Source organism: Typopeltis vanoorti, chromosome 12 (genome assembly GCF_054136105.1).
Source record: "Typopeltis vanoorti isolate ZY-2024b chromosome 12, IOZ_Tvanoo_1.0, whole genome shotgun sequence".
NCBI lineage: Eukaryota > Metazoa > Arthropoda > Arachnida > Uropygi > Thelyphonidae > Typopeltis > Typopeltis vanoorti.
In genome coordinates, this window is record NC_143560.1 from 118,014,704 (window position 1) to 118,039,768 (window position 25,065).

Below are 25,065 nucleotides of genomic sequence, written 5' to 3' on the forward strand. Positions count from 1 at the left end.
GGAGGAATTTTTTGAGGCTTTAGAAAAAGCAACTGACACAATGAAAAAGGAAAAGTTGGTCCTTGTTGGGGATCTAAATAGCAGAGTAGGAAATGATTGTGAGACATACAAAAATATTTTGGGAAAATTTGGAGAAAAGAGCAAAGCTAATAATAATGGCAAATATCTGTTGGATTTCTGCTCAGGACATGGACTGGTTATTACTAACACCATGTTCCAACATAAAAATGTGCACAAATTCACATGGAGAGAAGAGGCTAGGAATAAGAAAAGTCTCATTGACTATGTTATTGTTGATAGTGATGTTTTCTCCCTGGTGCAGGACACCAGAGTGTACAGAGGATTTGAAATTGGAAGTGATCACTATTTAGTCTTGAGCAGGATAAAATTGAATTTCATATTGAAAAGAATAACATGTAAGAAAGTTTTAAAGCGAATAAAAGTTGAGCAGCTCTCAGATGTGAACTGTAGACTAAAATACAGAAATATTATTGAAAAGAAAATGAAAGAGTTTGAGAACAAGAATCAAACCTTTGAGATTCAGTGGCAAACTCTGAAGGAAACATTGATTGATTCTACCAGAGAGGCATGTTGTGAGGTTGTGTGCAAGGATAAAAAAATCAGAACTCCCTGGTGGACACAGGAAGTTAAAGAGGCAGTGAAGGAAAAGAAGAAAGCATATCAAAAGTTTCTGGCAAATAAGTCAGCTTTTACTCTTACAGAATACAGAGACAAATGTAAGAAAGCTAAACAGTGTGTAAAACTAGCTAAACAAAAGTCATGGGAGGACTTTGGCAAGAATATAGAAAATAAATATCAAGAAGGTGGCAAAATATTCTGGAGGTTGCTGAAGAAGCTTAGGAATGGAGGAAAGAGTGCTGTAAAAGGAATTAGAGATGATAAAGGTGAAATGAAAACAGGAGAAAAAGATATCCTTGAAGTATGGAGTAATTACTTTGAAAAACTGCTAAATGAAACAAGCAGTGATGACAGCACAGTGATAAAAAAACACTGACCAGGCATGCAGCCAGGAATACATATCCATACTTGAAGTAGAAAAAGCCATCAAAGGCTTGAAATGTGGAAAGGCAGCAGGAGTAGATGATATTCGACCAGAAATGCTGAAGTATGGTGGTATAAGAGTCTTACAGTGGCTGCACTGCATAGTTCAGAAAGCCTGGACAGAGGAACGAATTCCCGATGATTGGAGTAGAGCTCTCATAGTACCCATATATAAAAAGGAAAATAAAACTGAATGTGAGAATTACAGAGGTATTTCCCTACTGAGTGTTCCTGGCAAGATCTATGCAAGTAGATCTTGCCAGGAACAAGATACTTGAGAAACGGTTGAGAAGAATTGTGGAAGAAAAGCTTGGTGAAGAACAAGCTGGATTCAGGCCAAATAGAGGCTGTCAGGATCAGATCTTCACTTTACGACAAATAGTCGAGAAAGCATGGGAATATAACAAAGATCTGTATTTAAGTTTTGTCGATTTGGAAAAGGCATATGACACGGTGCCAAGAGAGAAGCTATTCAATACGCTGCAGTTATATGGTGTGAATGGGGCATTATATCAAGCAATACTTAGTCTTTATTTGAGTTGTGAGTCAGCAGTTAGAATTGAAGGAAGTACAGGAAGATGATTTAATGTTAAATCTGGTGTGAGACAAGGATGTACATTATCCCCCCTGTTATTCATTATCTATATGGATCACATTATGAAGGAATGTGGTATTAAACCTGATATCAAAATTGGAAATGTTAATGTCAGCTCTTTGCTTTATGCGGATGATGTTATACTTCTAAATAAATCCGCTACAAGTCTGCAAGATTCTCTGACTAAATTGAATAGCTGTTGTAATAGATATGGTATGAAGGTCAGCAATAAAAAGACAAAGACAATGAAAATAGGCAGAATCATTGAAAATGTCGACTGTGTTGTGAATGGAGAACCTGTGGAACAAGTAAAACATTTCAGCTACTTAGGCACAATTTTTACTGAAGATGGTAAACTAAATATAGAAATAGACAACAGAATCAGCAAAGCTGGTATCGTGGGAAGTCAACTGAATAAATTCATATGGAATAAGAAAGAAATTAGTCGGAACACTAAATTAACTGTATACAAGACTGTGTTCAAACCAATTTTAACTTATGGATCTGAGAGCTGGGTCAGAAGTAAAACACTTGACCAAAGACTAGAGACCGCAGATATGAGAGTCCTGAGAAAGATTAGAGGCGTGAACAGATGGCATCAATGGCAATATCATATTAAAAACTTGGATATTTGGAAAGAACTTGACATTGTCAGCATCCAGGAATGCGTTAGCAGAGCTAATCTCAGATGGTATGGTCACTTAAATAGAATGGGCGAGGAAAGATTAGCAAAACAAGTGTTCTCTGCCAGGTTGGCAGGAAAACGACCCAGAGGAAGACCAAGATATAGGTGGATTGATACGGTACAAAGTGCCTTAGACGATAGAAATATAAGATCTGATAATGTTGGAGTCTTGACAAGTAACAGACTGATTTTGAAGAAAATTGTAGATAGGAAGTTAGTAATGATGTAATTTTTTCATGTAGTACTGTTATAGCCTGTACACCCCTTGAGGGTACATGGCAGGAATTTGATGATGATGATGATGATGATGAAGTTAGAATTGTAACTTTATAATTATTCACCTCCAATTACATGGAGGACACAAGTGATGAACATTAGTCAGCTGATAAACAAGACAGCTTCCTAATAATGGACAGCTGGTATAAATTGATACTGTTCTCTTAGAACTGTAAATTAAACAAATAAGCACAGTATGTAGTATTTATTTAATTTGAAGTTTAAAAGTTAGGAAGTTGCTTCGTTTGGAGGGGGAGAGATGCTGTGGTGCATCGAACATTGTCAAGATGCATTAATGAAAGCAGTATGAGACTGTATATCCAGAGGCAGGAGGATAAATCAAGTAGGAGTAAGATGGATGAATAATATCAGCAAGAGTTGCAGATAAAGAAAATGTTGTGGGGTGTATAAAGAAAAAAGTCATCAGCATACCCATGAGCAGTACAAGGTACATGCAAGGAGGATGACTCGTATGATAAGGAAGGCCAAAGCTAATTATGAGAGGAAGCTTTGTTATGTGGCATGTAAAAGGAGGAATAACTATAGTAGGATGACTTTGAAAAGTGTTGATGGTAGGGAAGTAACAGAAGCAAATCATATAGTTACAAAGTAATCATTTTGCAAAGGTGTACCATCTGAGTTGTGATATTGCACAATGTCAGATGTGTCACTGACTGATTAGAGACGGAAGAAATAGAGGTGCTTAGTATATTGTAGAACCTTAATATGAATACTGTCATAAGATTAGGTGGCATATTGATCCAGGTGTCATGAGAATGTGCAAGAGAATTAGTACCACCTCTAACTAAGCTGTTTAATTTAAGCCTCAATTCTGGTAAGGTTACAACAAAGTTGAAAGAGAGAAAATAATTCTATAGCATAAAGGAGGCTCCAAGACAATAGCAATAGCAAATTATAGGCCAATCAGTATATTGGGAGTTGTGGTTAAGGTTTTGAAGAAGTTGATAAAAATCAGAAGTCAGGACTGGGTGGACAGAAATATGATACTTAAGGAGAAACATGGTTTTGTGAGGGGTAAGTCTTGCATTAGTAATTTATTTTCTATAATAAAGTGACAGTGGAATTGGATGAAGGAAATGCCTGCTTGGTGATACTGCTGGATTTTGCAGACATTTGACAGGATTCCACATGGAACTCTGTTGCATAAATTGAGCAAATAGGAATGGATCTGAAGCTTAGTGATTTGGATTGGATGAGTTAAGTCCAGGAGAAAGCATGTGACTGGTGGTGCATCTCAGGGCTCAGTACTTTGTCCTCTGCTGTTTAATTTGTACATTAATGATATTGGAAATAATTTTAAGGGAAATATCCATTTATTTGCTGATGATGCAAAACAGGGAAGAGCCGTTGTCAATAAAGGTCATATAGAGATTTTGCAGGATGACTTAAATATGCTGTCCTTATAGGCAAAGTTAAATGGCTGCCAGTTTAACATAGTCAAGTATAAGGTGATGCACTTAGGATGAGATTACATGCTGTGTATTATATACTGGTGGAAGAACTGCAAGGGACTTGGGGATGATTATGGACATAGAATTGAAGTTTAGAAGGCATATTGTTGCAAAGGTGGCCAAAACAGCGTCTAATTACATGGTTGTTTAAGAATACACTGACAAACATAGATAGACAATTTTTTGTTTCACTTTGGCTTTTAATTTTTCAGGAAATGACTGTACTAAAATATTAATTAAAAAAACTAATCAATACCTTCCTATATTTTGACAATGTTACATTGCCATCTTCTGGGAACTTAAAACTATGATATGTGCATGCAGGCACTAACAGCAAGTAAATGAGGCTGAAGAAGGCAACTGGCATTGGTCCTAGAGTCCTAAAGGTGCCCTCTAGCAGACTAAATTGGGTTGTCTTGGGTGTTGGGCTGATGTTCTAAGGATGCAAGCTTCCCAAATTTGGGGCAGTCTTGTACCCCATATTTGTTGAGATTTGAGAAGTTTTTTTAGTGCTGAGGCTGATTCCAGGAACAATCTTTCATATTTGCTATGGTGTAGTAAAGTGGCTTTCAGCTTATTCTGTGATGGTATCTAGTGCATGGTCCGCAGGTCCTGAGTGGCTGTATTGGTGAAACTGGATGTGGTCTTTGTGTTCGGATATCCCGATGTTAGCTGTCCTGCCTGTTTAGCTGTAGTAGGACAGTTCAGGTGCAAGGGACCTGGTATACTCCAGGTAGGTCTAGAGGAAATGGCTGGTCTTTGGTGGAGCGAATAAGTGATGGCAATTTCTTATGTGGTTTGTAACAGGTAGTCAGGTCATATTTTTTTAGGATTTTTGTGAGCTTTTCAGACATGTCCAAGATATATGGAATAGTGATAGATTTAATGTAATGTCTGTTAAGAGGAAGGGGGGTTGTGGTTAACTGTTTAATATTTTCTAGAATTTTTTTTTTGGGGGGGAGTTGTAGCCATTAGCTAAGAAGGTGTTAAGGATATGGTTAAGTTCAGTAGTTAAGGCATTCTTGTGTGAACAGATTAATTTTGCCCTGCTATATAGGGTTTTTATAATCCCATATTGTTGTGAGGGTGGGGGGGGGGGATTGCCAGTGAATTTATCTACCTGTATGGGTCAGTTTTTTATGTGTGATGGTGTTTTGCCAGTATAATGTGTGAGCACTTTGGCTAAATGTTGGGCTAATTTGTGTGTGTGTGTGTTGGGGTGGGGGGGAATCAATGCCATCCACATCCATAAACAGAATGTCCCATTGTGAATGACATCGATTCTCCCACATACAAATTAGCCAAAGTGCTCACACATTATACTGGGGCAGTACACCATTACACATAAAAAAAAACTCAGCCCACTTTAAAGCCAGTATAAGTGGTCTCCTGTGATGAGTCTTCTGACTCCATGGATTGACACTCCAACACAATGACATAATGGTCAGTTTTGATGTCTCCTCCTCATTCACAAATGTCCCACTCATAGATACCGTAGATCTCATCCAAGCCAATCTTCCCAATATCTCAGCCCTATTTCAGTTCACCATGAACTCAGGCTATTTTGTTTGGCAAGGAATATTCTACAAACAGATAGATGGTACAGCCATGAGTTCTTTACCCCCCCCCCCCAAGCAAATTTCTTTATGGAGACTTTTGAAGAAAAAGCCTTAAACTCAGCCCCACAAAAACCCACTGTCTGGCTACATTACGTGGATGTGTTCTTTATTATGCCACATGGCTTAGACGCACTCCACAACTTTCTAACACATTTAAACAATCAACACCCCAGAATCCAGTTCACCTTGGAAAAACAAAACAACAACAGTCTCCCTTTTCTAGACACTCTGATTACACACCAGCCTGATGGATCTCTGGCTTTCTCCGTTTACAGAAAACTGACCCATACAGGTAGATACATTCACCAACAATCAGCCCCCCCCCCCCCCCCAAGGATAGGTATTGTGTGAATAATGGCTAGTGTGTCGATATAGGGTCTCCTGTGATGAGTCTTCAGACTCCATTGACACACTTATAATAATAATAGCTCATTTTGTGTTCGAATGAGTCTTTATAATTGTTTATAATTTGTGTATGAAAGTGTATATTAAATAATTCATAAATAATTAACTAACAAAAATTCAAGGGGTGCTTAAGGGTCAAAGCTGTATAACTGAGAGCAGACCTCCACAAAGCCTTTAAAGGAATGCTGAGAACCAATCAGGGCTTCTGACCTAATGTCCAATCCTCACATTCTTGTGGTGCACCCTGTTGGGTATCTACTTGGATACTGAACGAACGATGATGAGCTGGCAATTTGGGATTTAGCTGACCAAATTGTATTCTTATTGGCTAAACCAAAATAAAAAATGATGGTACAAATCGACAAAATTTCATGCTGGCTGGGGTGTCGCCCAGTTAAACAAGGGCCCCCATTGTTTTCGCCAGGGAACCAGGGCAGACAGCGAAAAGTCAGCTACTGGAACAAATCTGAAAACAAACCCCAACTCAACATCACCAGAGTTAAAGATCCATACTATCAACGTAAGAAGCCTGAATGGCAAAGAAATGGAGCTAGCTGAGGAATTAGATAAGTACCAGATCGACATAATATGGGTGACTGAAACAAAAAAAGACAAAAGTGGTGAGATCTTTCTGAGCAATAAATACAAAATGTTATATTCAGGCAATGACAATCAAGGAAAAGAAGGAGTAGGCATAGTATTCAACACAAAATACAAGGCTAATCTTCTTGAATGGCAGGCAGTCTCAAGTAGAGTGATGTTGGCTAATATCAGAATGGGGAATTGGACAATGAGATTTATTTGTGCCTATGGTCCCACAGAAGGTTCTACTAAGATAGAAGTGGAGGAATTTTTTGATGCTTTAGAAAAAGCAACTGACACAATGAAAAAGGAAAAGTTGGTCCTTGTTGATAGTATGGATCTAAATAGCAGAGTATGAAATGATTGTGAGACATGCAAAAATATTTTGGGAAAATTTGGAGAAAAGAGCAAAGCTAATAATAATGGCAAATATCTGTTGGATTTCTGCTCAGGACATGGACTGGTTATTACTAACACCATGTTCCAACATAAAATGTGCACAAATTCAGATAGAGAGAAGAGGCAAGGAATAAGAAAAGTCTCATTGACTATGTTATTGTTGATAGTGATGTTTTCTCCCTGGTGCAGGACACCAGAGTGTACAGAGGATTTCAAATTGGAAAGGATCACTATTTAGTCTTGAGCAGGATAAAATTTAATTTCATATTGAAAAGAATAACATTTAAGAAAGTTTTAAAGCAAATAAAAGTTGAGCAGCTCTCAGATGTGAACTGTAGACTAAAATACACAAAGATTATTGAAGAAAAAATGAAAGAGTTTGAGAACAGGAATCAAACCTTGGAGATTCAGTGGCAAACTCTGAAGAAACATTGATTGATTCTGCCAGAAAGGCATGTGGTGAGGTTGTCTGCAAGGATAAAAAAATATCAGAACTCCCTGGTGGACACAGGAAGTTAAAGAGGCAGTGAAGGAAAAGAAGAAAGCATATCAAAAGTTACTGTCAAATAAGTCAGCTTGTGCTGTTTGAGAATATAGAGACAAATGCAAGAATGCTAAACACTGTGTAAAACTAGCTAAACAAAAGTCATGGGAGGAATATAGAAAATAAATATCAATCTTTGGCAAGAATATAGAAAATAAATATCAAGAAGGTGGCAAAATATTCTGGAGGTTGTTGAAGAAGCTAAGGAATGGAAGAAAGAGTGCTGTAAAAGGAGTTAGAGATGATGAAGGTGACATGAAAATGGGAGAAAAAGATATCCTTGAAGTATAGAGTAATTACTTTGAAAACTGCTAAATGAAACAAGTAGGGATGACAGCACAGTGGTAAAAACACAGACCAGGCATGCAGCCAGGAATACATATCCATACTTGAAGTAGAAAAAGCCATCAAAGGCTTGAAATGTCGAAAGGCAGCAGGAGTAGATGATATTCAACCAGAAATGCTGAAGTATGGTGGTATAAGAGTCTTACAGTGGCTGCACTGCACAGTTCAGAAAGCCTGGACAGAGGGACGCATTCCCGACAATTGGAGTAGAACTCTCATAGTACCCATATATAAAAAGGGAAATAAAACTGAATGTGAGAATTACAGAGGTATTTCCCTACTGAGTGTTCCTGGCAAGATCTATGCAAGTATACTTGAGAACGCTTGAGAAGAATTGTGAAAAAAAAGCTTGGTGAAGAACAAGCTGGATTCAGGCCAAATAAAGGCTGTCAGGATCAGATCTTCACTTTACGACAAATAGTCGAGAAAGCATGGAAATATAACAAAGATTTGTATTTAAGTTTTATCAGTTTGGAAAAGGCCTATGACAAGGTGCCAAGAGAGAAACTATTCAATACGCTGCAGTTATATGGTGTCGGTGGGACATTATATCAAGCAATACTTAGTCTTTATTTGCGTTGTAAGTCAGTAGTTAGAATTGAAGGAAGTACAGGAAGATGGTTTAATGTTAAATCTGGTGTGAGACAAGGATGTACATTATCCCCTCTGTTATTCATTATCTATATGGATCACATTATGAAGGAAAGTGGTATTAAACATGATATCAAAATTGGAGATGTTAATGTCAGTTCTTTTCTTTAAGCAGATGATGTTTACTTCTGAATAAATCCACTACAAGTTTGCAAGATTCTCTGACTAAATTGAGTAGCTGTTGTACTAGATATGGTATGAAGGTCAGCAATAAAAAGATAAAGACAATGAAAATAGGCAGAATCATTGAAAATGTCATCTGTGTTGTGAATGGAGAACCTGTGGAACAAGTAAAACATTTCAGCTACTTAGACACAATTTTTACTGAAGATGGTAAATTAAATATAGAAATAGCTAACAGAATCAGCAAAGCTGGTATGGTTGGAAGTCAGTTGAATAAATTCATATGGAATAAGAGAGAAATTAGTCGGAACACTAAATTAGCTGTATACAAGACAGTGTTCAAACCAATTTTAACTTATGGATCTGAGAGCTGAGTGAGAAGTCTAGAGACCGTAGATATTAGGAAAGAACTTGAAATTGTCAGCATCCAGCAATGCGTCAGCAGAGCTAATCTCAGGCAGTATGGTCACTTAAACAGAATGGGCGATGAAAGATTAGCAAAACAAGTGTTCTCTTCCAGGTTGGCAGCAAAACGACCCAGAGGAAGACCAAGATATAGGTGGATTGATACATTGCAAAGTGCGTTAGATGATAGAAATATAAGATCTGATAATGTTGGAGTCTTGACAAGTAACAGACTGATTTGGAGGAAAATTGTAGATAGGAAGTTAGTATGATGTAATTTTTTTCATGTAGTACTATCATATCCTGTATACCCCTTGAGGGTACATGGCGGGAATTTGATGATGATGACGACGACGACAGAAATTCATGGTGATTCGAAAATTCATAGTATTTTTGTGTTAAAAGTTGAAAATAACTCAAAACTGCAACTTACTACTAGTCATTTTTTTTCTTGTTTTCAGTTCAAAACCTTGGAATCAGAACGATGTGTGTCGATTTCCTGTAGTGAATGCTATCCTATTGGCTAATATTACAATCTGTTACACTGCCACAATCTATATACCTGCTACTGCTCATATCGCTACATCGATTTTTATGTAGTAATGTTGCTGTACTAACATTACAGTAATGCATATAAGAAGTTAATGAAGTAATATACAAATTAATTAAAAAAGTGCAAGATATTCATTAATTAAGCAAACCCAGTGATGTAGTCAGATATAGCATCCTTTGGATGCTCTTTGACTACTTCAGAAGCCTCCATGACTCAGCTGATATTATAGATGCCCTTTTGTTATAAAGACCTCAGTTTGGATCCTGTTGAAAATAACAAGGAACTTCTATATGCAGTGCTCGATGAATTATGTAAAATGTTACTCGCCATTAATATTTCCTCTAATTTTTTGCTGAGTGTGCGCAGAAGTTTGCATGTGTGCAAAATTTGCCTTCTTTTGAAAAGTATGTGCGCACCCATTCGACTCACCATACTGATCATTTAAGCAAAAAAGTTAAATGATTTTAGTTGACTCTTTACCTTCTGGTGTCAATGTTAGTTCACTCTTTACCTTCTGGTGTCCCCACCGTGTTCCCACACACACACGGCAGTAGCCTCCCCAGTAAACAGTCGGAAATCACAATTCACAAGCCTTGGGCAGGACTCGATCCAGGGACTTCGCGTATGCGAGGCCAACACAGTACCAACTGTACTAGATAGGATTATAAGTGTGTGTTATTACCATCACCAAGGAAGTTGTGTGACATCAATCACAGAGCTAACATAAATATTTTATATGTATTTAATATTGATCTGATTAGAAGTAAGAAATAAAGTAAAAAAAAAAAAAAAGATAACACTAGTGACTGATTGCCTTTAATTAAATTTTCTAACTTTGCAAATAACTCTAAACATTCATAATAAGTCCGTTACTAATTTTCATCTTGTTTAGTTCTAGCTTCTATCTCTTTATTTTTTTCTCTCTTCTGTCTTTGGCATTCACCCACTCTTTATACACACTACCTAAATTAATTGAATTTCCATATAATTGGTAACTTTTCACTCGCATTAGCATATCCAAATGACATGCTCTTAAACGGTTTCTAAGTTGGTTTTTTATTTGATTCATTACACTAAAACCTCGCTCACAGTCTGCACTAGATGCAAGGAAGGTTCCTCCAATATCCATCAACTTTGCCAAATCACAAAACTGCTCATTTTGAAGAGCAAATACAACCATTTGTGTAAAATTTGATATCATTTTGCATTTAATTTTTTCTTGTACAGAAAATTTGAAATTATTAAACTGACTAATTATTTCTGTAGTATCATCCAGAAAATCATGATATTTAAGACAAAGGGCATTAACATGTTCACTACCAAATGAGAAATCACAATGTGAAATAGAGGAGATATCAAAAACTGACCATTCTTGTATCTCATTCTCAGGGAATCTGTCCTCTAAATGTGCACATAAACAATTTATAAAATGTAACAGGGGCCTAGTATCTACTGGTTCAGTCTCTTCTTGTTTAAGTAAAGCATTTACCCTGTCACTCCAGCAAGTGTCACCTTCTAAATACTGATTCCTGATTTTGTTAATCTTCCCTCTGGCAAAATGATGACTGTCTGGTGGTGTAAGGTTACTACTTTGTAAGATTTTGCACAGGGAAGCCATTTCTTCAAAAACATCACTTAAAACATTAACAGCTACTTTGAATGTCACGTTAGTTAATTTATTGTGACAATAATTAACCACGGGATCATTTGATTTGTCTTTTTCAAAATATGTGATCAGTCCCTCATAGTTTCTTATTATTGCCTGTAATGCAAAATGTATGGATAGCCACCGCACTTCATTGAGTGGTCTGAAAGCAATAGCTTCATTTTCAGACGTCTCTACAATTTCTTTAAATTCATGTCTTTTCACTGTGGAACGAGGAAAGAGTGTGTACACTTTTCTCATTAATGTATCAATATCTCTGATTAGTTTAATTTCCTTCCATGTATCACAGATCCCCAGATTCTCACGATGAGCTATACAATGTTGCTGGACAAGATGTGGAACTTCTAATTTAAGTTTTTTAACAACACCATTAACTTTGGCCAGCATCACTGCGGCTCCATCAGAGGTAAACATCACCATTTTTCGGAGATCGTTTCTTTTCTTGATAAAACTGTTTAATAACTAACACAATGGAGGAGGCATCACATGCCTGCAACTGAATTATTCTGCCAAAATATGTTTTATATTCATTACAATCTTTAGGTCTGAACTTAAAATAGAGAATGAGACATTTGTTAACAGTTATATTAGTGCTTTCATCAATGGTTAAGGTGTGGACATTTGCAGATGCAATTTGCTCAAACATGTCATTTTCAACAATAAAATTGATTGTTTCCAGAAATTCAAACGCATGATTTTTGCTTCGCCAGCTGTCTGGGAGTCATACTTTTCCATATGTTCATTAATATGTTGAACTGAAAGTAAAGAGTTATTCATCTTAACAACTAATAAGACACTGTCAATAAGAACTTTAATTTGCTCTGGGTTTGATCGTTCTCTCTCTCTCTCGGTCATCTGAACTTTCACGTAGCATATGCAGTACTGCTGTAGCTGGCAATGAACAATTTTGTTGCCTAAGTTTGTGTACACTATCCAGATGTATTTTACTTGTGAAATGGCATTTCAAAAAGTCCAACTTCCAAATGACATCAAAATTCTTCCCATTAGCAAAATCCCCAGCAACCTTTGAATCACAACAATAAATAGAAACAACACCAATTGTAGCATCATACATAAATATTTCACGCAGCTGAATGTTTATCAACTCATGAGCTTTTGGCATAGCAGTTTTCACTATATCATCCAGCCATTCACTTTTAAAGCACCTAGCAGTTCGTTATCGCTTCACACCTTTTGCTTCCTTTGAATTTGACATAGTGCATCAGTTTTTTGCAATTTTGTTATTTGAAGAATGTTTTTTATTGTTTTTATTAATTTACAAATGTACACTATTCACTGAATAACTTGGCAAGGCAATAGCTGAACCAACACTAAACATTGCCGAGGACAACACAATAGCTAAAAGATATGCCTAGAGGCTAGATTTAATTAACTTAGTTGTATCTCAATGCGTGTACACGAATGTTATTATTTAGTCTATTTTAATATTCCTTTTAAAAATTAGAGAATTTTGAAATGCTACAATATTTTTAATTGTACTCTAATTTAAGTTTTTTTAAAAGTATTTAATTATTTTTATTAAAATTATGAAACCATTGTTTTAATTCGTCATGATCTTGAATTAATTTGATCAGCCAATCACATTTGGGAATTTTCCATGAGTCAGGCCTGAGATGTAAACAAACTGCATGCCATTCTATATGCTACTTGAAAATTACACATTTAAGCCACACCCCTTTCACTTTGGCATCAAATCACTAGCCTCAAATAGGGTTACTGTTAATAATTTACAAGTTTTGTGCAACTTCAAGAATGTAATAAAAAATGCGAAGTTATAGACTTGAGCATTGCCGAGTTACCATATTTTTTAAAGAATTTATAGGCTAATGTTTAGGTGGAACTTCTTTAATTAATAAATTTTAATTTTATCTTGAAAATCTAGTGTGCACATATTTTTTGCTTTGTGCGCTAGTTGTAAAACGTGTGTGCACGCACATGCGCACAGCTTAGAGGGAATATTACTCGCCACACAAAAAAAAATGGTACTCATCCAAGATCCACCATCAATTCTTTCTAAAAAAAACTTGTTTCCTTAAATTTAAAAATATTTTCTGTAGAAAGTTTTTTTTTTTATTAAATAAAAAAATTACCATGGCCACTATTGAAGAATTGCTACATTCATACACTTAAACTGTAAAGCTGTACAACTCATGAAAGAAAAAGAGTATATAAGTGATGTATAAAGGAATATAAGTGATGTTGACCCTTCTTTTAATGAATAACATTTTGATCGTGCATAGTGGTCTGAATTGTTAGCTAATGATGCTGAATCTGAACCTATTTTTAGTGAACATGATAATGTATGCATAAGTTCCAAAGACAGAAGTCTTTAGAAACCTACTATCACACTTTTAAGAACTAAATTTAACTTTTTTGTATCACCCTTTTACATGTCAAAAAAAGTTATGTTTTTAAACTTTTTTGTGTTGGGGGTGGCCCTTTGTAAAATTATATGCTTCATTCAGATATATTTACATTACCTTTCATAATTAGCTTTTAATTATATTCCATCTGGAAGTTGTCACTTAATGATCATAACTAGTTGATAAAGAGAGGACTGTTTTTCTTTTTGAGAGAGAGAGAGAGAGGGAGAGAGTAAAAAAAAAGTTCACCTGTTGTAACAGGCAAAAGAATTCTGGAAATGAGAATAAGGAGTGTGATTATGATCAACTTATTTATATACATCCTCTGACCTGCAGTTTTAAGCTAGAAATGAATATGTTTAGATTTTACATGTTGCACTTGTCTCTATTAAAGGTTATGGGTCAAAAGTTGTTCAGCATTCATCTTATTCGCTTGGTTTGCACCTTTTGCATTTCCTCTCTGCAAAGAGGAAATCATCATTATGAAGTAATTCATTAAAAACTGGAATAAAACTCTACATGAAAAGAAATAAAGTACTTCCATTATTAATGGAGCCCTGTGTGAAGTTTAAAACTTTTATGAACTTGACCTGTATGAAAAAATAATAATTTATTGAAAATTGAGTTAAGTTCCAATAAGGGTGGTGTTTTTTTTTTTTTTTCTCAGAACTTTCATTTTCTTTTCAGAAGTTCATGTTTAAAAGTCAAATTTATCTGTTTATAGGAGCTTACATCACTTCTGGTCTTAGAAGATTTGCCATGCAATGATCTTTTGAAAGAAGTTATCGCCGAGTCTGTAACTTCATAACGAGGTGGATTTATTCTTGAAGTTTTTTTGTTTTTTTTAATATATTTTCAAATTATTTATATGGTATTAGATTTTAAAAAGATGCCCTTTGCAGCTATTTTACATAGTAACCATTGTCCAGTACTTTCAGAGTGTCAGATGAGATATTTAGTGGTTGTTATATGACCATCTGATACAAACTTCTCCTAGACTGCAGAAGTTGACAAAATATCAGAAGCTATTGTCTGGGAAAAGGAACAAATGAAGCAGCCAACCTGAGAAACTATAAAACTGTAGCAAAAAAAAATTATGTTGCAAATGATGTGTACTTTGAATTTCACTTTGATATACTCCATACAGACTACTCCATTAGAAGGGAATGTCACAAATTGTGATTATCGTCCCATTTCACTTCATATTCTCTGTTCTTCCTCAAATCTTGGCACCCCTAATTTAACATTTTATGTGTTCTGCAGTTGACCTTGCTGCTGCAAACTAAGGAAATAATTTGTTTTAGTGGAAAGCTTGATTGTGAATTTTCTTCAATATAATAATGTTGCCAATCAGATTTGCTTTGGTCTTTTTAGAAATGGGTTAAGAAAACGGGTTCACTATAATATTTGACATAGTGAGTGTTGGTTGTGTGACACTTCATGTGCAAAGTTTGTTGGCTTACACTTGAATAAAGGATTAAACAAGAATAATTTCTGACAAGCATAATTTATTTATGACACCTGTACATTTTTTAAAATTTGTCATATGGATATTTAATGATAGGAATCCTTTAGTCTTCATTGCCATATGTCTCTTCAAATTCTTTTTTAATGGGTTCTTATTTTCTGATGTAACTTTTCAAAATGATATTCTTTGCTTAAGAACAGTTATTTCTGTTTTCTTAATGATCTGAAACACAAATATTATGTTTGAGGAAGAGAATTTTATTTATTTATTGTTATTATTATTTTATTTTTATTTTTTTCAAACCACTAAAAATCTCCATAAGCTAAAGAAATGTGGATTCTTGAGGCACGCTCATCGCCTTTAACAGTATCTGTAATATAGCATTACTATAGGTTCCATATTTATGATATCACAGGTTAAGAAATGTGTTCAATTACACGTAAACCAGTGGAAATAAAACAACTTTTTGTCACCAGTTTCAATGCTAAAGATAAAAAACACATTAAAGATTAAGTGATGCTGATTGCCTTCCTTGATGACAAAGAAATTTTGTGCATTGTATGTTCCTTTTGACTAAACATTATCCTGTTACATTAGTGCAGTACTGGTTTAACACCCACTACACTCACCTAACATGGCTCTGCTTCATGGTTTTTAAAGCTTAAAAGAACTTTAATAAAAGGTTAAATATTTGAGAATGATATATTTAAATAAAATGAAATTAGGAAGCATCTACAGATACTGAAAACTGCATTTGAAATACATTGTGGCAGGAATGGTACAATGCAATCCTTACTGAATATGTATTTCAAATGCCTGGACAAAAAAGTTGGGTATTTCTTCCTACTACTACTTTTGAGGTTTTTTTTTTTGCTTTGAAGTGAATTAATTCAAATTCTCTGAGTACAGCATTTTGATTTTCGCATTCTTAGTTGTGGCAGATGTGTGACAGATCTTGTGCAACACACACAGCTGTAGCAAACCCCTAGAGACAAGAGAAATGATTCGTTATAGTGCAAGGTTTACTTTAGTGAATTTAGTGGGAGAAAAATATTGATGACCTTTTTCCAGGAAACAAGGGAAATGGTGGGAAATTACGTATTGACAACAGAGCATAAAGGATTAACAGGGAACCACATTAAAGCACACAAAACTACTTGAATAAGTACAAATGCAAATAACAATGAGAGACATATGAGAAATAAGAGAACTAGAAGGGTATGAAATTATAAAAACTTAAATCTAGAATTAAGGTTTAAATTTTAAAGTGTTATGTTGACTTAAATTAATCACTTACCTGAAATCATCATAGTGAACTTAATATGTTCAGTCTGTACCATTAAAATCAAAAATAACCTGAAGGTTACAGTAATCAGTAAATTTTTATAATTGATCACCTCCAGTTAGAAAGAGGGAGAGGATACAAATGATGAACTAGCCTGTATTAGTCAGCCTAAGGGTAGGTCTTGGCACAGTTCGTGTGAAGAAGTTAGCTTCCTAATTGGACCGACTTAAAGATAGACGTTAGGTCTCTGTCCAGTTAGAAAGCTGACTTGTTCACACCAGCTTTGCCAATCATTTTCCCCATTCTCTTAGGCTTTTGACAAGTTAAAAATTTCAGCTTATTTTCGATTTTACATATCATAATGAATTAATGATTTCACCTATGTAATTCATTATGAAGATTTTGGCTTACCTTGATTGACCTGTGTTTCACTCAGGATTTCTCCATGAGTGCAGGTTACAAAGATGCCTCCAACGATCTCGATCTTGAGCCTCTCTCTTCCATGCTATATCCATAGAGTTCATTAGTGGATCTTCCCATCTTGTAGGTGGTCTTCCTGCTTTTCTCTTTATTCTTGGTTGCCAGTTGAGTATTCTATATGTCCATCTGTTATCCCTGAGTCTGGATATGTGACCTGCCCATCTCATCTTGCTTTCATATACTGCAGTTACCACATCTTTTATGCCTAATCTCTTTCTTAGTTCCGTGTTTCTAACATGTTCCATTTTGCTGATGTTACAAATCCTACGTTCTATTGCACGCTGAGTTATTCTGAGAGTTTCTTCTTCTTTTCTTGTCATGTTCCATGTTTCTGATCCATATATGAGTGATGGAAGAGTGTCACTATTAAATAGTTTTGCCTTTGCAGAGATGTCAAGATTTGGATCAGTAAGTGTTTCTTTTAGTCTGTTGAATGATAGCCATGCAGCTTTCTTTCTTTTTGCTAGTTCTTCAGATAAATCATTATTCATTTTTGTTTGTCCTAAGTAATTGTAGGAGCCAACTTGTTCTATAGGGATGTTATCAATACATAGATGACGGTCACTTGTGTAGATGTTTTTGATTCATTTCTAAGGCTATCTTACTGCTGTTTGTGTATATTTTTTCACCAATTTCTTCTAGGTCTTTTGGGTTGTGGGATATCAGTACTAGATCATCGGCAGGCATAAGGATTTGTAGTTTTTCACCATCTATGCTTAAGTTTTCTTTTCCACATCTTGTTTTGGCATTAAAGTCACCACCAACGAATGTGTATGTTGACTTGTAATTTAATGCCTGTTCAAGATTCATGTAAAAATTTTCTATTTCTTGATTATCTGCTACAAATGTTGGAGCATAGCAGGATATTAATTTTATTGTTATATTGTTCTCTATTCCAATTATGAGTACACCTATTCTTTCAGATATGATGTTACAAGAAAGGATCGACTTGGTGAGGTTAGATTTAACAATGAAGCCTTGTTTGCCATTGTTTGAGGATGCTCCGAAGAGTATCCGTGAGCCATTGTACCATCTTGCTGTTAGTTCTTTCATGCTTTTTGTTTCATTCACTAGCAGGATATCCAAGTTGATATTGGCTAGTTCTTTGATTAATAAATCTGTTCTGTAGTCTCTTGCCAAAGTTCAAGTATTGAGGGTACCGATTGCCATTTTCATAGATTTAAGAGGCAGCCTGTTTTCATCTTCGAGATTCTTAGCACTCCTGGCCTCACTCAGTGCCTTACCGCTGCTGTAGAAAGGTGAGTGTGGGCAGTGCAGGACTCAGGGCCATTTCTGTTGTTGTAGTGGATCTTTGCTGTGGTCTCATATACACTTTTCCTGACCAGGGTTCTGAAGTGTTCGTCAGAGCTCTGTTAGTGATGTTGGTTCCAATAATGGTTAGGATTCCCAACACCGTAGGGTGCACCACATGGAGGTAGAGTTGGACTTTGTACTCCTTTTGGGTAAGTGACATTAATTTAAGCTGATGTAACTTTTTGAAATTTAAATGTTCATTCTGGATTTTAATTTTATACTCTTCTGGTTCTTTTCTTACTTATATGTTTCCCATCATTTTGTGCTTTATAAATGGTTCCAGTCCTTTGTGTTTTTCATTAATGAACAGTTTCCTCCACCATTTCCTTTGTTCTGCTTCCTGCTGTCTTATTTTACTGACTTAAGCCATAGTTTTTTTTCCCTTTCTTTCATTTTCTAGTTCTAATACCCAAAACGTAAATAAATTTTATGCAGTACTACTGTCCACCGGATTAAATCTCAACAGCTTTATTTTTTTTATGTTTGTGAGTAATGTCAGTTTACTATTGTGAACGTTTTGTGCTTTGTTTGCAATAGTGAGCTTAAAATAGTATTGGTTTCTATGGGACTTAGGTCACGTCTTTTCTGCAGTGTTTTTATAGTGCATCCTTTTGTTATAAAGTAATGTTTATTGTATAATTCATTCATCCATTCAGGTGCCATTTCAGATCAGGAAATCGGTGGCAGTGGTTCTCCACTTCTTCCTTTTTGTGCATCTCTACAGTTTGGATGGTAGTACATTTGCTGTACATTCTTCATATAATGATGTCTCATTTGTCTTCTAACTCATCTTCCTTGTAGTTTTTCTATGGTGATCACATTGGTTTACTGAACTAGATCCTCCTCCTAGCATCATTCAGTATTTTTTTTTTATGGTTTTGCTCTTTCAGGAAGATGTTTGCAACTTTTTATTCTACCTACCTAGTCTGCATCATTTTAGTAGCCAATAGAAAGCAGTGGAAGGGAGTGGCACCAAGGTTACACAATGACCTTGGTGCCACTCCCTTCTCCAATGGATCTAGAACAGGGGTTGGGGAACTTTTTTACCTATTACCCCAAAATATATTTATTTACGCTGATGTTATCCCCTTGATTTGAAAGGGAGAAAATCGGAGATTATTTAAATTCAAAAGGTTTATTGAATCTATTTATATGGAGAATACAATTATAAATATAAAAAGTATAAAATAAATTAATATCCTCATTATGAAACAAAAGGATTTCTTTGAAAACTTTTTCACTTCAGGTTTTGGAGAAATTATGTTGTTTCATTTTTGATACAATAACATAAAAATTGGGGCATTTTGATGTCAGAGCAATTTGGATACTGTCTCTGGGGTCCAATCAATTTCTCTGCTTTGTTTTCATGTTCATTAGAATGGAAAATCCTTGTTCGCAAAGGTAGGTTGTTGCAAAAGGCAGCAACTTTTTGACTGCCTCCTCGTGTGCAATTTTGAAAGTCTTTACAGCTATTGACATCCAAAAATATGACAGATTTCTTTGTTTTCAAATTCAATACGTGCTTCATTATTGGATCGAAGTTCAAGAAGTGCCTCTTCCAACCCTTGAAGCTCTTCTGGTACATCAGCAATTTCACATTTAAAGTGATCTACAACCCAACTGACAATATGTGAATCAAGATCTGGAGTGTAATCAGAGAACCGCTCTTTGAGTTTGGTAAGATGCCTTATAACTGTATCCTTGATGTCGTCAAAAGTAATATTTTCACAATCTTCCAAAAACAAAGCTAAGTTTGAAAAGGCAACTATCTTGATTTGTTCTGCTTTCTGTCTCCAATATAAAAGCTTTGATCCAAACACTGAAATCTTTTCTCTGGCTGAAATTATATTGATGTTTTTTCAATTCATTCACATACTAAAATATCAGCTAAATATGCGAGATGTGCAACCCACGAGGAGTTTGTAAACTTATCTGTGAGAACATGCTTTTGATCAACCATAAAAATTCCAAGTTCAGTTTTGAGAGCCCACACTCGGTTCAGAACATTTCCACGTGAGAGCCACCTCACTTCTGTATGATGAAGTAGGCCTGTATATTCAGCCTCACCATCTTTACATAATTCACGAAATAGTTGCATGTTTAGTGCATGTCCTTTGACAACTTTGATAACATCATGCATGATGGCTTCCAGTGCAGGTTCCAAATGTTTCACAAGCAGTGCCTGGTGATGGATCATACAGTGGTTAACTTCAATTTTTGGATTATTCTCTCTCGCCAAAGCCGAAAAACCACTTACATGACCCAACATAACTGGAGCTCCATCAACAGACACAGCAATGCAGTCTTCCCACTTTAAATTAACGTTATTAAAGTATTCATTAACTTTATTGAAGACATCAATTCCATGAGATCGCAACTCGAGAGGAGAACACAACAATTTCTCTTCAATTGCATGTAAACCTTTGTAGCGAACATACACCATCAGCTGCGAATTACTACTGACATCTGTAGTCTCATCAAGCTGAATAGCAAAGCATTTACTCTCTTTTATTATTGAAGAAATAACTTGTTCCCTCACATTTTCTGCTGAAATAGAAATTCTTTCTTTCACAACTTTTGCAGACAAGGGCACTGAATTTAGTTTCATGGCTTCTTTCTGACCATACATAATCTCTGCCATTTCAAAGCTGTTGGTTTAATCAATTCCTCACCAATAGTATATGGTTTCTTGTTTCAGGCAATCAACCAGGCCACTTCAAAGCTAGCCTTTGATACTGAACGTTGATCGAATGTATACCTCTCAAGTTGCTGTCCAGTCTTTGTCTTTTGACAGACATTTCCAAATTTGCAAAGTATTCCCACGGTTTGAAAGACAGATGTGGGTGCAAATTATCCAAGTGTTTCTTCAATTGACAATTGACTCTTTTTTTGAAAGATTCTGCAGTCAGTACTTTCAAACAGACAACACATTGTGGTTTCATTATTCCTTTGTCTTCTTGTAGAAAGGCTTATACACTGGTTAAACATGATAATTAATACTTAAGGAATTGGCAGCATACACTAGAAATATAAATTAAATCAACTTTAATATATACTTTCCGATATTTTGGCAACGTCACGTTGCCATCTTCATGGGAACAATAGCCTCCTCTTCCTAGACACACTAGTCACCTGCCAACCTGATGGTACCTTGGTTTTCTCAGTTTTTAGAAAACCCACCCATACAGGCAGATACATTCACCAACAATTCCACCCCCCCACACACAACAATATGGAGTTATTAAGACACTATTCAACAGGGCTAAACTAATCTGTTCAAATGACCAAGCCCTAACCACTGCACTAAATCACATCCTTAACACTTTCTCAGGCAATGGTATCCCCCCCCCCAAAAAAATCCAAAAAATACTAAAACCAGATATCCACAACCCACCTCCCCCCCTTTTCACAAAAAAGATTACTCTAAATCTATCACCATTCCCTACATCTGAGGCACCTTGGAAAAAATCAACAAAATCCTAAAAAAACGACTTGACCACTTGTTACAGCCTATATAGAAAATTGGCATCCCTTATCTGCTCCACTAAAGACCAACCACTTCCCCTAGACATACCTGGTGTATACCAGGTCCCTTGCAGCTGTAAATTGCCCTACTTTGGCCAAACATGCAGGACAGCAAATATCAGAATCTCAGAACACAAGGACTACATCTGATTTCACCAGTACAGCCACTCTGGGCTTGCAGACCATGCTCTGGATACTCGTCACAGAATAAGGTGGAAGAAAGCCACGGTAATACACCTCAGCAAGTTCAAATATGAAAGACTATTCATGGAATCAGCCTCAGCTCTTAGGAACATGCCAAACCTCAGCAAATTTGGGTGTATGAGACTGTCCCAAATTTGGGAAACATACATCAGAAGAACTTCAGCCCAAAGGCCAAGAACACCTAATATACCCCACCAGGGGCACTCAGGACTTTAGGAAAACGGTAACTTCCTCCCCTCATTTCTCATTTGCTATTATGTAGTACTTGCGTGCACGTGTATTTATCTTAAGTTCCCATGAAGATGGCAACGTAATGTTGCTGAAATATCAGAAAGTATGTATTAAAGTTGATTTTATTTATATTTCTAGTGTACACTGCCAATTCCTTAAGTATTAATTATCCTTTGTCTTCTATTTGTGTAAACCCATAATTGAGGAACTCTTCCTGGTATATTCTTTTTCTAGTTGATGTCATCTGAAGGGTAAAAAAGACAGTGATTGAATTTAAGTTTTTTAAAGTTCATTTAAATTTACAGTAATTTAATTGGTAAATGTGGCACTAAGACATGTCCTCAAGATGAAGGCAGTATTTAATTATTTTATTGACCATTGAAAATTAATTTAACAAGGAGAAAATATATTAATCAAATTATCGAACTAACATAAAATTAAAATATGGTTAATAAAAGAAAATCTTACACTTAAAATAGAACTATTGAAATAAATCAAATTAAATAACTACTTAAATCGACTTAAACAAAGCAAAAAGACGTGTTAAAAAATAAGGTTAAGGCGGGTAATAGACAACTGACAAATAATATCTGTTTAGCAACTTGACAACGCCTTAGCAACCAAATTGTTTGGAGTTCAACATGGTGTGACATCTCCTAAACATGTATATTACATTGGCCAGATGCAGTGTTGCCAGAAGAAAAATTTCTGTCGTAACAAGGAACGCGCTTTTTATATAATTTTCTTTATGTCTATTGAGTCCTCATTACCCCTCAAGAATTGCATTTTTACTCCGGTTCGCTGACCCCTGATCTAGAACCTTGGAACTAGTAATATAAATATGAAAGCTCTGAAAAAGATTTAGTATAACTGATTCTATCTGATTTAGTACAACTCATTTGCTTAAATTTTTATATTTGTTTTACAAATCTGTTGTGTTACTTTCTTCTCATAAAAAAAAAGTATTTAGTTTAATATTCTTTTCATATACTCCATAAGTAAATCTTCCTATGAAATACCTGCTTAAGCTACAAAATACCTTGCAGTTCTGACAATATGAGATTATTTGTAGTTATCTCCCTAAGGTAGACAACCAACTGTGAGTTATCTTGTAGTTGGCAGTCGTGTTAATGTAGGAGAGACACCAATTTATCAATGACATTCTTGAATTTATTTTGACTTTTTTCATTTAATCTCTATTTCATTTAAGAAAGACCAGTTTGTTTTATTTTTTTTATTTCTTCTTCACATTTTCTGTCACGGGTGATTGGACTGTTCAGCTATATCAATCCCTTTATCTGATTATCACAGTTTTACCACTAACTGAGATACCTTTTGTGTTTACATTTCTTGCATGACTCTTTCTGAAAAGATCCTAAATAACAGCAATTATGATACATTGTCACCAGGTTCCTCTTTTTATATCTGCCTATTGTGAAATTGTGTTTATTTTTTATCATAGCTTGCTGATTCCAACATATATATTTATTGAAAGTTTTTTTTCGGTTGGTTATAAATTAAAGATGCCAAGAAATTATATTCTTGTTTGATCATTTATCTAAGTGTAAGCAACCAGATTTTGCACATGAAGTATCTTCATGACTAGGCTGCTTTTTGACTTCACATTAATTGCCTTAGTAGCCCATAATGCAAAGTACACACCCTTTCTGGTGTGTATAATGCTATGCATTACGGGAAGAGCCACTACCCAGACTGGTTTTGATCTTGATTGGAGTCTCATCAGTGGGAGCCAGACCCAGATGAGATACCAAGGCTGAAGTAATTCATGAGTCATTTTCACTACTTGTATATGGGGAATTATACGACTTATGAATTACTTACTTCAACCTTGGTATCTGATATTGATCTGGCTCTCACCAATGAGACCTCAATAAATGTCAAAAATGGTCTGGGTAGTAGCACTTCCTGTAATGCATAGCATTATATACACCCAAAAGTTGTATTATGGGATACTAAGGCAATTAATGTGAAGTCTCTGTACAAGTAGCATAGCCGTGAAAATACTTCGCATGCAAGGTTTGTTTGTTTACACTTAGATAATGGATTAAACAAGGATATAATTTTTTGGCATCTTTAATTTAATATGTTTATTGTTTTAAAAGTTTTGAATTCGGTCATTTTTTGAGATATCCTTAGAAGTTTATTGTGAGAGGTAATGCCAATCCTTTTTCAAAATTTATGAAAAGCAGGGATAGCCCTGTTTTTGTAGCAATAGTTTTTTTTTTTCTTCTTCTTCTTCTTTTGGTACATTAACAGCACTTGTGGTTATATTGCAGCATGTTAAAAGGCAAAAAAAAAAAAAAGATACCTTTAACAAGTTAAAATTGGTGTATCTGATGTATAAAAATATTATTATATATAGTTCTAAAATGTTATAGACTTAGATAAAGATTAATTTCTTGTAAAAATTAAAAAAACTCTAGGTATATTTAACCTAGGTAAGAACACCAGGTAAAATACTCGATTGGGTGTGAGGCTACATTGTGAGTAATCAGTGCATTTAGCCTTCATGTAAAATTGCCAATTTTTATCTGTTTTATTGTGTTCTTTTCTTAGAAAATCAGTGTTTTATAGTATAGTAGTGTTGATTTTCATGTGTTTAGAGCTTAGTATTTTATAACATTTTTATTGTGATATTGCAATATTAAATATAGTTGTAAAATGGTGCCAAAAACACGCAAGAACAATGAAGTTGAGAACAAGAAGTCTTGTCCCACTAAAGACAATATTGAAAATAATTTAACCTCCAAAATCATAAGGTTAGATTAATC

General features: G+C 35.3%; 2 protein-coding genes across 4 annotated transcripts in view; one reads left to right on the forward strand and one right to left on the reverse strand.

Moving 5' to 3' along the window:
* Positions 1-25,065, forward strand: part of LOC150101170 (TELO2-interacting protein 2-like) — a 161,364-nt gene that overhangs the window by 118,048 nt on the left and 18,251 nt on the right. For all 3 annotated transcript variants that reach the window (XM_090401444.1, XM_090401443.1, XM_090401445.1), the window contains one exon: positions 14,491-14,578. In XM_090401444.1, the coding sequence (XP_090257570.1) occupies positions 14,491-14,574 (84 nt within the window). In that variant the 3' untranslated portion in view covers positions 14,575-14,578. The remainder of the gene's footprint in view (positions 1-14,490; positions 14,579-25,065) is intronic.
* Positions 19,783-20,954, reverse strand: LOC150101171 (protein ZBED8-like). Its single transcript, XM_090402182.1, has 2 exons — positions 20,381-20,954; positions 19,783-20,150 (listed from the first exon to the last, which is right to left on the reverse strand). The coding sequence occupies exons 1-2, from the start codon at positions 20,952-20,954 to the stop codon at positions 19,783-19,785; spliced, it is 942 nt and encodes a 313-aa protein (XP_090258308.1).